Below are 16,143 nucleotides of genomic sequence, written 5' to 3'. Positions count from 1 at the left end.
TGCCCCGCTTGGATGAAGACTTCTGCTGGTCTGGATGTCCTCTTCTGCCCCATCGGATGAAGACTTCGGCCCGGCTGGGTGAACACGACTCAAGGTAGGGAGATCTTCAGGGGCTTAGTGTTAGGTTTATTTAAGGGGGGTTTTGGTTAGAGTAGGGGTATGTGGGTGGTGGGTTTTAATGTTGGGGGGTGGTATTGTGTTTTTTTTTACAGGCAAAAGAGCTGTTTTCTTTGGGGCATGCCCCGCAAAAGGCCCTTTTAAGGGCTGGTAAGGTAATAGAGCTGTTAACTTTTGTAATTTAGTATAGGGTAGGGCATATTTTTATTTTGGGGGGCTTTGTTATTTTATTAGGGGGCTTAGATTAGGTGTAGTTAGTTTAAAATTCTTGTAATATTTTTTTATTTTTTGTAATTTAGTGTTTGTTTGTTTTTGTACTTTAGTTTAGTTTATTTAATTGTATTTAATTGTAGGTACTTGTAGTTAATTTATTTAATTTATTTAATGATAGTGTAGTGTTAGGTTTAATTGTAACTTAGGTTAGGATTTACATGTAATTTTTTTAACTAGGTAGCTATTAAATAGTAAATAACTATTTAATAACTAGTGTACCTAGTTAAAATAAATACAAAGTTGCCTGTAAAGTAAGCATAAATCCTAAAATAGCTACAATGTAACTATTAGTTATATTGTAGCTATATTAGGGTTTATTTTACAGGTAAGTATTTAGTTTTAAATAGGATTAATTTATTTAATTAATTTAATGATAGTGTAGTGTTAGGTGTAATAGTAACTTAGGTTAGGATTTATTTTACAGGTAAATTTGTATTTATTTTAGCTAAGTATTTATTAAATAGTGATTAACTATTTAATAACTTTTGTACCTAGTTAAAATAAATACAAAATTGCCTGTAAAATAAATATAAATCCTAAAATAGCTACAATGTAACTATTAGTTATATTGTAGCTATATTAGGGTTTATTTTACAGGTAAGTATTTAGTTTTAAATAGGATTAATTTATTTAATTATAGTAAATTTATTTCGTTTTATTTAAATTATATTTAAGTTAGGGGGGTGTTAGGGTTAGGGTAAGGGTTAGACTTAGGTTTAGGGGTTAATAACTTTATTATAGTAGCGGCAACGTTGGGGGCGGGAGATTAGGGGTTAATAATTGTAGGTAGGTGGCGGCGATGTTAGGGAGGGCAGATTAGGGGTTAATAAAATTTATTATAGTGTTTGCGAGGCGGGACTGTGGCGGTTTATTGGTTAATACATTTATTAATCGTGGCGGCGATGTCCGGCTGGCAGATTAGGGGTTAATACTTGTAGTTAGGTTGCGGCGACGTTGGGGGGGGGGCAGATTAGGGGTTAATGAAATTTATTATAGTGTTTGCGAGGCGGGAGTGCGGCAGTTTAGGGGTTAATACATTTATTATAGTGGCAGCAATGTCCGGTCGGCAGATTAGGGGTTAATACTTGCAGTTAGGTTGCGGCAACGTTGGGGGGGGCAGATTAGGGGTTAATAAATATAATATAGGGGTCAGCGATGTTAGGGACAACATATTAGGGGTTCATAGCTATAATGTAGTTTGCGGCGGTGTCCGGTCGACAGATTAGGGGTTTATTGCTTGTAGTTAGGTTGCGGCGACATTGGGGGGGCAGATTAGGAGTTAATCAAATTTATTATAGGGTTTTCAAGGCGGGAGTGTGGCGGTTTAGGGGTTAATACATTTATTATAGTAGCGGCGAGGTCTGGTCGGCAGATTAGGGGTTAATAAATGTAGTTAGGTTGCGGCAACATTGGGGAGGCAGATTAGGGGTTAATAAATATTATGTAGGTGTCGGCGATGTTAGAGGCAGCAGATTAGGGGTACATAGGTATAATCTAGGTGTCAGCGATAGCAGGGGCGGCAGATTAGGGGTTAATAAGTGTTAGATTATGGGTGTTTAGACTCGGGGTTCATGTTAGGGTGTTAGGTTTAGACTTAGTGTTTCCCCATAGGAAACAATGGGGCTGCGTTAAGAGCTGAACGCTGCTTTTTTTTCAGCCGAAACTGCCCCATTGTTTCCTATGGGGGAATGCAGAATTTACCGAGCTAATTCGGATTTATTCGGTAGATATGGCAGCTAATTCGGATTCATTTGGTAGATTCGGAAGTATTTTAATTCGGAAATTCGAAATGATCTGAATCTCCGAATTTTCCGAATTTCCGAATCAATCCGAAGCGAATGGCACATGTCTAATTATTATGTAAGATTTGTCTTTCAGGTATGAGTCTATCAAAAAATTCTCAAAAAAAATCAATGCATAAAGTTTGTTTCATTGTAAAGTTTAGGTTTTACAAGCTTGGAGAGTTCAAACATATTCCCAGTTGATGATGAATGTCAGAATGCAGCATATTTTATTGTATTTTTCATTATGATTCAGTCTACATATCTGTAACCAGAATAGACTGAAACGTTTGATATGGATGTACTTAAAAGGACATGAAACTCAAAATTTTTATTTCCTGATTCAGATAGAGCATACTATTTTAAATTACTTTCTAGTTTACTTCTATTATCTAGTTTGCTTCCTTGTTTGGCTCTCCTTTGTTGAAAAGCATACCTAGGTAGCCTCTGGCAGCAATGAACTATTGTGAGATAGCTGCTGATTGGTGGATGTATATATATATATATATATATATATATATATATATATATATATATATATATATATATATATATATATATATATATATATATATATATATATACCATGTCCAGTTTAACTCCAGATAGAGAAAAAACAAATGCTGCACTCACCAGTCTTAGAAGAAAAAAGTCCTTTTATTCACAGGTTTAACAATGCATCCAATGCATCCAAAAAACACAAATACCCCCAAACGTTTTGGTACCCTCCTGGTACCTTTCTCAATAAACCCCTAGCATGCCCCTAACTTCCGGTATCACTAACCAATGTGGAGCAGTTGCGTCACTATAGCCGAACCTGAAAGGAAAAGCAAAGCAACAACGTGGCTAATTATCATAGTCACGTCTTCTGGGACTGGTAAAATACCTCATCATCATCGGCTAACATCAGTGCGCACGCAACACCGCAATCAGCTGGCAAACACGGAAGCTAGTTAGAAAGGCAGGTGCCTCTCTCGAAATGTGAAAAGAAAATACAAATTTAAACTAATGGAATTTAAAAATGGCTAAGTAAACCACTAATGTAGTTAGAAAATGATGTAGGCTGTATATATTGAATTTGGGAGTATATCAAATGTATAACATCACTAATATTTCAGACAATTAACAAGATGAAAACATAATTCCCCCTATTATCTGGAAGTATTACATGTATTATAGTGGCCTCATGCAGAGATATCTATAATAAAACAGCCCCAGTTCCCTCTTCGTGATCCATGTAATATGGTAGAAACTCAAGTTGTGAACAACACACTCATAGCGGGTTTACAATTTGTTATCCTTTGGGAGTCTCACAATAGGATAATCAATCAGGAAAAATAGTGTTCCAACATTAGACTAAATGAAGTCACATAACCAGAAAAAGACCTAGATCGTCCAATCATAGCCAAATCCAGCTATAGAAATACGTTATAGTCAAGTTGTACATTCAATCCCCTAGGAGAGACAGTGTCCAGACGATAGATCCAAGAAGCAATCTGTAACAGTTTAGTTTGTCTGTTCAACGGTGGTACGTGGTCAATGACCATTGTTCTTAAGCTTGCCGCAGTGTGCCCTGCTTACTTTCTAGTTTACTTCTATTATCTAGTTTGCTTCCTTCTTTGGCTCTCCTTTGTTGAAAAGCATACCTAGGTAGCCTCTGGAGCAGCAATGAACTATTGTCAGCTAGCTGCTGATTGGTGGAGGTATATATATATATATATATATATATATATATATATATATATATATATATATATATACAGGTAGCCCTCAGTTTACGCCGGGGTTAGGTTCCAGAAGGAATGGTTGTAAATCGAAACCGTTTTAAATTGAAACCCAGTTTATAATGTAAGTCAATAGGAAGTGAGGGAGATAGGTTCCAGGCCCCTCTCAAAATTGTCATAATTAACACCTATTACATTATTTTAAAAAGCTTTGAAATTAAGACTTTAAATGCTAAACAGCATTATAAACCTAATAAAATAATCACACAACACAGAATATATAATATACTAAGTTAAATGAACAAAAACATTTTCTAAACAGCATTATAAACCTAATAAAATAATCACACAACACAAACTTCACTTTCATTTTTCTGCAAACAGTTCTTTCTATGCATTCCAATCTGGACTGATTTATAGACAGGAAGATCTTGTTCCTTTGAAATATGCTCGATAGCTCAGGTCTGGATAAACTGATTAATTTCAGCTTGCTTGGCTTTGCTGCAACACAAGAGGACAGCTCCACCTACTGGCTGTTTTAATAAATGCACTGCTTCTCAATGCTTTTCAATAGCAGTCACATGACTGGAAAAAAAGCTTGTTATTCTGAAACGGTGTAAACTGAATCGTTGTAAAACGAGGGCCATCTGTATGTATATATATATATATATATATATATATATATATATATATATATATATATATATACATACAGTATATATATATATATATATATATATACAGTATATATATATATATATATATATATATATATATATATATATATATATATATATATATATATATATATATATATATATATATATATATATATATATATATATATTGTACACAACAGAAGGAAGTGAGTACACCCCTTGGCAATATCACTTGAATATCAAATTATTCAAAATTGTATCACTTCTCAATAATTGTTTTATTTCTAAGTGGACAAGTAGAGTATTTTTTATTATAAACAATCAAAAACAAATACTTTAGAAAGATTATGTTGAAAATACAGCCCCAAAGTATAAACTGAATACCACAAAAGTAAATACACCTGTGGTCACTAACACACAAGTTAGATAACTGAAACAAAATTGAGAACACCTATGATTTCCAATTAGCCTAATTACATGAGCATAGTTACCAGAACAGTCTAATTTTTGGACCAATAGGCTATGTCTATCTGCAAGTCTGCATCATGTCTCCACATGGAAAAGAATTTCCAGAGGAATTGAAAAATCTGATTGTGAGACTTCACAAAGATGGAAAAAGATACAGGAAGATTGGTGACCAACTAAAAATCAGTCAAAACACAGTTGCTCTAATGCTTGTGGGATATTCCACTATCATACCAAACTAGGTCAGTATTCTTCTTATCCCGGCGTCAAGCTGAAATGATAGGAAATATCCCAGAGCAGAGAAAGTTTGCAAAATGAGGTAAGCAGTACTCACAGTAGGCAGGGTAGTCTTTAGCGGTAACAGGAAGGAAATCCTGTGGAATGGCAGTTCAAGGATAAACCAATAGAAGGACCGGAAACAGGCAGGAATCAGGAACAAAGGAAAACCAGTAATAAAACAGTTCAGGGATAAACCAATAGTGTGATAAGCAGGCAGAGTGGTCAGACAGTAAGAGTTCAGTAATGTTATGGCAATCCAGTGCGTTAGGGGTTAAGCAAGCAGAGTAGTCAGGCAGGCAGAGTTTAGTAACTTTATGGCAATCCAGTACTTTAGGGGTTAAGCAAGCAGAGTAGTCAGGCCAGTAGAGTTCAGTAACGTTATGGCAATCCAGTGTTTTAGGGGTTAAGCAAACAGAGTAGTCAGACAAGCAGAGTTCAGTAACATTAACAATCCAGCACCTACAGAGAATAGCACCCAGGAGCACACACAGTAACAACTGTACTTGGGCAGTGTAAGTATAATAGGAAGACCCAGGTTGGTGCCAAAGAGGTATCCAGGTGCAAAGATCGGCAAGCAAGTCGGGCCGTGATGGCGTCACCGCTGTGCTGCAGTAACACCTCCGCATCCCTAGCAACCCGGAGGAGCGTCGGCATCCACGGCATCGGCCACAGTAGAGCAGAGGGGAGCGGCGTGACAGTGGCAGCAGTAATCAGGAGGTATAGATCGATACACAGTGCCAAAAATCAGAGCCACAGTGGCTGTCCTCCGAAAATGACGCCATGGACAGTGCGGTACTTGCACAATCTAGCTCTGAAAACAGGCAACAGGCAAGTGCTTCAGCTTTGGCTCAGGGATTATCGATAGAAATTGGAGTTTCTGTGACAGCTCAGACAGTGCTAAGGACATTGCATAATGTCAACTTCTATGGACATCATCCAAGGAAAAAACGCTTGCTTGCTCTTAGGCACAAAACTGCAAAATTAAACTTTGCTAAACAACATGAAAAGCCTAATGAATACTGAGAGCACACTATTTGGTAAGATGGTCAAGAACAAGATACAATTTTTTGGCTCAGATGGGGTGCAGCCTGGTCAGGATTATTACAGTTAATGCATAGTCCCAACAATGAATCATGGAGGTGGGAGTGTGACAATATGGGGCTGCATGACTGAAAAAGGTGTTGGGGAGATGACATTTATAGATGGCACCATGAATGCCTGGGATATACCAAAATACTAGCTGACAAAATGACTCCCAGTCTCCAGCGCTAGAAAAAAAAGACGCGTAGCTAACGCACCCCTTTGGCCGCAAAACTCTAATTCTAGGCGTTAGTTTTTAATTTTACATAAGAGCAAACACCCTACTGTAAAACTTAGATGTAATGCAGTTACTGTTAGGTTATACAATTTTGAATCATTTGACATTTAAGTGATATTGCACTGTGGTGTACTCATTTCTGTTGTATACTGTGTATGTATGTATGTATATATATATATATATCTCATCGCTGGCTTACCAGATGTGTTCAGCTAGCTATCAGTACTGCATTGCTGCTCCTTGTTGTTGAAAATGTTATGCTCTGTCTAAATCATGAAATAATTCTTTGGATTTCAAGTCCCTTTAACAGTATTGGTTGAAGCAGAAACAACAGATTTGAGCCAATTTGTTTTTACATACACAATAAACAATTCATGTTTTGTTTTAGGCAACTTTAAGTGCCACCCCATACTGCAGATTTTAATACTTGGTACTTGTTTGTATGTCCTGCTGCTGTTGTTCTTAATATTATAAGTTATTTGTAGAGCGCCAACAGAGTCTGGTGCATGTTTCTGGTAGTATCAGTAGTACATTTCCAGGAGTGGAGAATTTTTTTACAATGCATACCCATATTATCAATTATGATTTTTTTTTTTAAATGTCTCTCACTGGCAGTACAGTACTAGCGACAAGCATAATGACAATAGCCAAGGGGCAGCATTGTATGCCAACAAAAAAATCTGCCAATGTTTTCCATTCCTAGACTAGAAATGGAGTTCACATCTCTTGAAGGTAGACCTGTGTACACCAAGATATGTGCAAATCCAGCTCTTAGTTTTGTCAGGGTATTGCTGAGTAACATTAGATAATATATGTATATACACATGTACCTATACATTATAAGATAAAATAATTAATTTATATAATAAATATTAAACTTGGATATGCTTTGACCATTGCTAGATACTTTCATTTGTATCTACAGTTCTGATGTCAGAAATTGACACAAACACTGATTTAGCATACATTTCAGATTGCCTTACTGAGTAAGATACACCTCACAGACAGGGTGTCTTAAACTACAAAGGGACCTTTGAACCACTGTTTAAGAGATGTATTTCCTATTAAATCACTAGACCCCCTGTGAGGACAGCAGACATTCAGTCTAAACCAACCTTTGAAACTAGCAAAATCTCAGTAGGGTAATTGATTTAAAACACAGGCAAATGGTGGGACAAATAAATCCCTTTTCATGTTTCAATACACAATATAATTTCTAGAATAGACACTTACAGGCATGTGAAAATAAATTGGGATTTTAAATAACCTATATTATAAATGTACAAATATGTCATTTGTACCTCAGTAATATATAAATATACTGTATATATATATGTGGATTCTGAGGGATATCTCATGTCTCAACCATGTTGCACAATGCATTTAAATATGAAGTGAAATAAATACATATCTGTATTGATATTTAAGATGTTTAACAAATTATTTCAGAATTAATTGCAGTTCGTTATAAACATCTGATAAACCAAGGAGGTTCTAAATATGACTGGTATATTTGCAGATATACAATATATTCCAATTAAATTAAATAATAATATAATATAATTATATATATATATAAATAAATATATACAGCGTTCCCACCCCTTGCGCTCTCTCCCTCCCCCTCTCTTTTGCTCTCTCTCTCCCCCCTCTCTTTTGCGCTCTCCCCCCCCTATTTTGTGCTCTCTCCCCCTCTCTTTTGCGCTCTCTCTCGCTCCACCTCTCTTTTGCTCTCTCTACCCTCTCTCTTTAGCTCTCTCTATCCCCTCTCTTTTGCTCTCTCTCCCCTCTCTTTTGCTCTTTACCCTCTCTTTTTGCTCCCTCTCTCCCCCTCTCTTTTGCTTTCTCTCCCCCCTCTCTTTTGCTCTCTTCCCCCATCTTTTTTTTCACTCACTCTCTCTCCCCTCTCTTTTGCTCTCTCTCTCTCCTCTCTCTTTTGCTCTCTCTCCCCCTCTCTTTTTCACTGTCTCCCCCTCTCTTTTGCGCTCTCTCTCCCCCTCTCTTTTGCGCTCTCTCTCTCTCCCCTCTCTCTTTTGCGCTCTCTCCCCCTCTCTTTTGCACTCTCTCTCCCTTCTCTTTTGTGCTCTCAATCCCCCCTCTCTTTTGCTCTCTCTCCCCCTCTTTTTTGCGCTCTCTCCCTCCTCTCTTTTGCGCTCTCTCACCCCCTCTCTTTTGTGCTCTCTCTCTCCCCTCTCTCTTTTGCGCTCTCTACCCCCTCTCTTTTGCCCTCTCTCTTTCCCTTTCTCTTTTGTGCTCTCTCCCCCTCTCTTTTGTGCTCTCTCTCTTCCCCCTCTTTTTTGCACTCTCTCTCCCCTTCTCTTTTGCGCTCTCTCTCTCTCTCTCTCTCCCCCTCTCTTTTGCACTCTCTCCCCCTCTCTTATGTGCTCTCTCTCCCCTTCTCTTTTGTGCTCTCACTCTCCCCCTCTCTTTTGCACTCTCTCTCCGTACTCTCTTTTGTGCTCTCTCCCTCTCTCATTTGCCATCTCTCTCTTCTCCCTCTCTTTTGCGCTCTCTCTCCCTCCTCTCTTTTGCTCTGTCTCTCTCCCCATCCCTCTCTTTTGCTCTTTCTAACCCTCTCTTTTGCGCTCTCTCTCCCACCTTTCTTTTGCGCTCTCTCTCCCCCTCTCTTTTGCACACTCTCTCTCTCCCCTCTCTTTTGCACTCTCTCTCTCTCCCCTCTCTCTCCCCCTCTCTCTCTCCCCCCTCTCTTTTGCACTGTCTCTCCCCTCTCTCTTTTGCACTCTCTCCCACCTCTCTTTTGCTCTCTCTCTCCATCCCTATCGTTTGCTCTCTCTCCCCCTCTCTTTTGCTCTCTCTCTCTTCCCTCTATTTTGCTCATTCCCATCTCTTTTGCTCTTTCCCCTCTATTTTGCTCTCTCTCCCTCCTCTCTTGCTCTTTATCATCTATTTTGTTCTCTCCCCCTCTCTTTCTAACTCTCTCCCCTTCTCTTTCTATCTCTCTCCCCTCTATCCCTCTCGTGTGCACAACTACACCCGGCCACGCCTCCACCATGCCCACCGCCACACCGCTTATACCCGGCCACGCCCACTTCCGCCCGCACCGGCTGTTCAGGTAGGGACTCTAAGGCCAGGTGTGTTTGTCCTTGCCCGCAATCTCTACTGCGCGTGACAGCTTCAGACAAACACACTTGGCCTTTTATTATATAGGATATATTTTAGAGATCTCAGAATACCACATGTTTGGTATTGAAATACACATGCTCAGTCAAATTAAATAACATTATATCAAATTGACTAAATAGTTTATTGAGCTAGAAAATATAAGTGTATTAAATGAACGCTTTAAAAATATATAAGAAAATATATTTTTCTGTAGTATTTACTAATGAAACTACATTCAGTTGCCTATTGTGCAGCCAAAAAAATTCAATCATGGGGATAACCAAATGGCAATTCCCAGTAATCTATGAAATGTGAGCTCCGGCTCAAATGGCGTATCCATTTTCTATAAGGAATGATTAGAACATGAAGGAGGAGTCTATCACTGATATAGGCTTTCACTCTATGCAAGAGGGGACTGACTCACTTTGTAAAAAGAGAGATACATACCGTTTGGGCTATTTTCTCTGACTCTTGGCTGGAACACTGTCTTTGGACAAGAGAGATACTTTGTGACCTGTACCCTTGCAAAATAAGTGATACCTTTATGTATGACCATAAGAAAAATCTGGGATCTTGAGCTCTCTTATTAGTATCTGGTATAGTATCACGGTCTAATACTTTTAAAGGTTTATAGCAAATATATTCTTTATAGCCATAGTTTAATTGAAGCTGTATTTAAAGGTGTAATTTATAAGTTAGAATTAATTTTTTCACAAACCTGTGTAGTCTAATCATATCTAGCATTAAGCAGTATACTATTAAGAGGGAAGGATTTTTGTATTTTGAAGTCATCAGTTAATTTGAGTTCTATATTTTAGAAATTGCATTTACAATTGTGGCTAAGTTGGAACTATTTAATGCTATATTAAGTGGTATATGTTGAGCTGATAAATTTGTGTAAATATTTCTGGTTGATCATTTAAAGTATTATACGACTATTTTTGGTAAGATAGTGAATTGTACTACCTGGAAATTTCATTAGATTTGTAGGAGTTAAAATAAGATTTTACTGTGAGATTTGGATATAACATTGTTAAATAAGCTATATATTGAATTGTTTAATATTTCTGGCTAAATAAAAAATTGTTCTTGTAAAATGTATGTGGGATATTTGTTAAATGATTCATTTTGATTTAAGGTTAATTTATAGAAATATTGTGTCCATACATGGGATAACAGACCATTTCTATTAAATAGTAATTACTCTAAATATTTATATAGCCTGCTTTATAATTTAATATTGTATTGACAAATTGATATATATATCTCGTCATAGGTGATATTTAGTTACTACATAAATATAATCAAGGTGTTTATAGATATTAACTGGTTAGAATTTAGGAATAAATTTAATTTGAGATTAAATATTAATGTTTATAATCATTTTATTATCATAATTTCTAGATATCTCAATAGGATTTTAGAATACACTACAGAGAATATATAAGGTTTCACTAGAGTGTATTGACAAATTCCACTATATTAATTGGAGATATTGCTGACGATAATTTTATGATTGATTATTAATATTCATAATTCCATTAATCAAAATAACTTGTTACATAAATATATATAACACATTTGAGGTTACTGCTGGGATAGAAATAAATAATATTGTAACCTAAGATATATAACAGTGTGTTGTACTTTCACAAGAAGGAATCCAGCTCTGAAAAGACCTGGAGTCTGTGAGCAGCTGCCTTCTTGCCCATTGAGCAGCCAAATCCAAAGGACTACTTGAAAGCCTCATGTTGTACATTAGTCTACAGCACTATCTGCCTTCAATCATAGATGTTAATAACAAAGATTGCAAAAGTATGTACCCCAAAGAGCTCAATCAAAAATTTGATCCTAATCCTTTTTTAATAATGTTTTTTATTCTGTTAATAAATTAGTATATTTGATATTCTTGTGATATGTTAATTTTCTTTAGGTTGGCAAAATGTGTACAAAATTAGCAATGCATTATTATGGCAGTGTGATTTGTCCCCTCTTTCTAATTTTTATTTTAGGTGCAATGGGAGGTTAAGAGTTAATAATAAAAAAATATATAGTGACTATGTAATTAGCTCTTCCCAAGAAGTGGTCGGGATTGGCCAGAATTGTATTGGTTTGAGTTTATATTGTGGTTTGTTACTCACTTTTGTTAGCTTGAAAAAGGGTCAGGAGCCCCAAAACATTGCACATATGGGCTAATAAAGCTCCAGATTAAGAAATATTGGAGTACTGTTCCTTTTTGTCCTATGAACGTTCTGGCTCATTGGGGGAGCCTGTTAAACAAGCACTCAACGTATTAGTGAAAGCGTTTGAACTGTGTACAATCCAGGTCTTTCTTCTGGAAATACATTATGTCTATTAGACATGTGCACAGATTATAAAATGGTTTTAGACAAAGGGGCCGATTTATCAAGTGCCGATTGGCCCCTGATATCCATGTTTCCACGTGAGCCTTCAGGCTCTCCGGAAACAGGAATTAAGAAGCAGCGGTTATAAGATCGCTGCTCCTTAACTGGTCCGCTGCCTCTGAGGCTGCGGACATCAATCCATCCGATCCTATATGATCGGGTTGATTGACACCCCCTGCTAGGGGGCGGCATTGCACAAGCAGTTCAGTGCAATGTTAACTGCTGACAGCGCATGCTGTCGGCATTCAGCGATGTCTGTCGGACATAATACGCTACAGCGTATCATGTTGGATAGACAATGATAAATCAGCCCAAATTGTTCATTACCAAATGTAAAAGTATTTTTTTATCCTATGGGGTCTTTTGGAAAAAAATGTTTGTCTGCTATTTCTTTTTGGGACAATCTTCAGGGCAGCAGGAAGCAGCTTAATAGCAACTTACACAGAGTAAAAGTAGTATCTAGTGTTATTGCTACAAGCTAACAGCAGCACAACAAACTTTTTTTTTTAATCTGGTCAGAATTGTCTGACATAAATCAATCAACTGGGAAGAGCAGTGCTGGATTACTATTGTAAATTGTACATTTCAAGTATTTTCTGCCTTTAGAGTATTTGTTTATTCATTACAGAACCCACTCTTTTTGCATTTTTAAATTTATTCTAAGAATCATCAAAATTATTATTATTTTTTTTTTCCTGCAGTCATCCAAATCCATATGACTAGAATTAATCATTTGCTGGTCTTCTGTCTCCCCTAATTTTATGTTGCCCCCCCCCCCAATATCGCTTCCACATTGATTTTTTTCATCCCTATCTTTTGATCTTTCCCTATTCACATCTTCTCATTCTCTTTTCTCCTAATTGTGATACTTTGCATGTATTCTTCTTGTAAATACTTTATTTTTGTTATAGTATTTAACAAAATTTCGGAGGCCAGACAGTAAACATAAATACCAGTAAACACAATTTATATGAAAAGATTACAAATTAATATTTGCTGCATATTAGGACAATCTAAGTATAATGTGTTGTTCTTCAAATCAGTTGTGCAGCTGTTTTTAATATTTCTTGATTAGCTTGAGATGTAGCTTATTTGTGGTTCCTTATGTTCCCGCAGGCAGGTTTTGTAATAGAACCTTTGATGATTATGCCTGCTGGCCGGATGGTGTTCCTGGGACCTATGTGAATGTAACCTGTCCATGGTATCTACCCTGGGCACACACAGGTAAGTGAATATGACATCAGGCATTTGCAAGTAAATTTGACCAATACATCTGAATAGACCACAATAGCTGTTCTGTACCATGTCTGTTCTTTATTAATTATTGTTGCTGATTGTCAACCCGAAATACTACCTACAGTTGCTACTTATGTCAATGTCCCTCTATAAACATTTATAATGCAAGATATTCTGGCAACACAGCCACTGATAAAGTTTAAACAAATATTACATTTAATTGCCCAATTTAAGTTAGTTAGATTTTTAGGAACTCACCTAGGAATTAGATTTGATCACCATAGGGGGAGGGGAGTGTATTGTGGAGGTTTTGGTGGAATAACTGTCTCTTCAGGTCCCCTCTAAGTTTTGATAATTGACGACATGATTGGACAATGTTACTCTACTCAGTCTATTGATGCTTAATCTTTGTGCTCTGGTGATCACATGTGTATTTTGTTTGAATGCACTCTTTAAAGAGGAAGGTATGTTTTAAATATACCGCAGTAGTGTCTCAAAGTGATCCATAGTGGCATGTTCATCTGGTGAGCAATTGGGAGGGCCACAGGTCAGACCGTTTCACCCTAGGATCCGTATTTTCTAAGACTGATGACTGGTTCTGCCCCAGAATGATTTTATTTATATTAAGAAGAAAACAAGCAAAACCATTATTGATATGGTAAAGTATATTTCTCTTTTTAATTTCTATACTTTAAGCAAAAATGACATGATCTTTTTATAAATGATTCATGATGAGTGTACAGATTATCTTGTTAAATGTCTTTGATACTTGTTCAGCTCTGTCCCTTTGTTACTTTACATTTTACAACAAAGATTGCAGGGAAACTTCAGAGAAAACAGCAGAGTTACAGGATGCTCTAGATGATCTGTAATAGCTGGTGTGTGATCCTGGACCCTAACAAACTCTAGTGAAATGTTTTTTGTTTGGAAGTTCTCAATATGCTATCCCATGTTTATAGTAAGAATAATTCTATAACATTTAAAATCATAATGGTCCAAATTTGTATCTCTAATGCCCCATGGTTAAGGGATTTAGTATTTTCACGTTCTTTTCAGCTATCCCGTCACCTACCAAATAGCAGTGATTTTTCATTAATGTAGAAATATTTTATTTACGTGTGTTGTACTTGCCTTAAGAGTCTGCCTACATTTCCCCTTAGCTGACCTTCTACCTCTTTTCCTCTGTCTGCCAAGAGTGGTCCTACACCTTAAACATTGGTGTGCTATTAAAGGGGGCAACAAAACTAAATATCAAGTATGGGCGGTGGTCAACACTTTTTTTTCTAAAAATCCTGTCTTATTTAAATCCCTTGTCTCAATTTACTAAGTTCCTTGTTCAAAATAGGACATTTGCTGTCTTAAAAAACATAATTGAAATAGTACATTTTATGGTCGGGATGCTATAGTAATGATTATGATGCTTAGGGGTAGTTTTAATAAGTATAGGATGCTGCTTTTTACCCCCGTAGTATACGGATCGCCGGAAATGCACGCTGCTCCTTAACTTGTTTGCCACCTTTTAGGTTCGATCAGGATGATTGACACCCCTTGCTAGCGACCGATTGTTCGCGAATATGCAGGGGGCTGCATTGCACAAGCATTTCACAAGAAATGCTTGTGCAATGTTAAATGCGGATAGCGTATGCTGTCGGCATTTAGCAATGCAGGGTGGACATGATTCTCTATAGTGAATCATTTCCTCCCGGGATTTAATACATTGACCCCTTAGCCTTTACTACAATCACCCATTCTCCTACTGCAAAACCTAAACAGTCTGTTCACAATCCTGATATGATAAATTCAAATGCATTGAAGGAACAGTTCTGTATTGTGTTATACTAATGAATATCACCAGTCTCAGGACTTCTGCATTTTCAGGGTAAAATAACTTTATTAATTATTGACAGATATAAGTTTTATAATTTGTCGTTGATAAAGCGTTCATTCGAGAAAGATATCAGGGAGCTAGCACGAGGAGCTATGGGATCCTCGTTTTTTTTTAAAAAAAATAGTGGACTTAAAGGGATATTCCAGCCAAAATTGGAAACCACATGGGTGCATTTCAGTATTGAACAGAAGCAAGTTTGTAATATACATGCATTATCAAAAAGAATTCTAATAAAAACTATAGCTGTTTCAAACGTGTATTTAAGTATGCACCGTGCATCAGCATTTTCAACACAAAACTTGTTCGGAGAGCCTATGGTGCTTGTACCATCTGGTAATGACTCAATTTGTTAATTGCTGACATGATACAAGCCCCACTGATTATCTGAGCAGCTGCATTATTTAAAAGGTGGGTGCAGTGAAAATATCTAGCTATACTTAACATGCCCATGCAGAGAAAAATGTTAACACTGAAACAGTGATAACTCTTAATAGAAGCATTTTTGCCAGTTTTTTTTGCAATAATTCTATGTGCATTTATATTTTCACTGGAATGTCCCTTTAAACTTATATATATATATATATAGCACCTACTAACTGTGGGAATCTATCCAACACTTTAGATATTGGTATCCAATCGGCCTGCTAAACACTATTTACTCGTGTTACTATCGCCAATGGCGTTTCAATTTAGCGGTCCGTTTGTTCAAGTGTAGGGAATTCATAGTTGTATTACACTAAATAAGTGGTATTATATATTTATCACTCAATCTCAATTACGCAAATATCTATGCCTAAGATTATTTAGTACATGTTACCAGATATTTTTACTTGAGCTAATAACTCAGGGATTTCTCTATGAGCTGTGAAACTGTG

At 36.8% G+C, this 16,143-nt stretch overlaps 1 protein-coding gene across 1 annotated transcript in view; it reads left to right on the top strand.

Moving 5' to 3' along the window:
• GLP1R (glucagon like peptide 1 receptor) overlaps positions 1-16,143 on the top strand; it is a 1,017,454-nt gene that overhangs the window by 75,806 nt on the left and 925,505 nt on the right. Inside the window, exon 4 of the mRNA XM_053712812.1 lies at positions 13,261-13,368. Within this exon, the coding sequence (XP_053568787.1) occupies positions 13,261-13,368 (108 nt within the window). The remainder of the gene's footprint in view (positions 1-13,260; positions 13,369-16,143) is intronic.

This window comes from Bombina bombina, chromosome 4 (genome assembly GCF_027579735.1).
Source record: "Bombina bombina isolate aBomBom1 chromosome 4, aBomBom1.pri, whole genome shotgun sequence".
NCBI classification, from domain to species: domain Eukaryota; kingdom Metazoa; phylum Chordata; class Amphibia; order Anura; family Bombinatoridae; genus Bombina; species Bombina bombina.
This window is presented reverse-complemented; position numbering and strand designations above follow the sequence as displayed.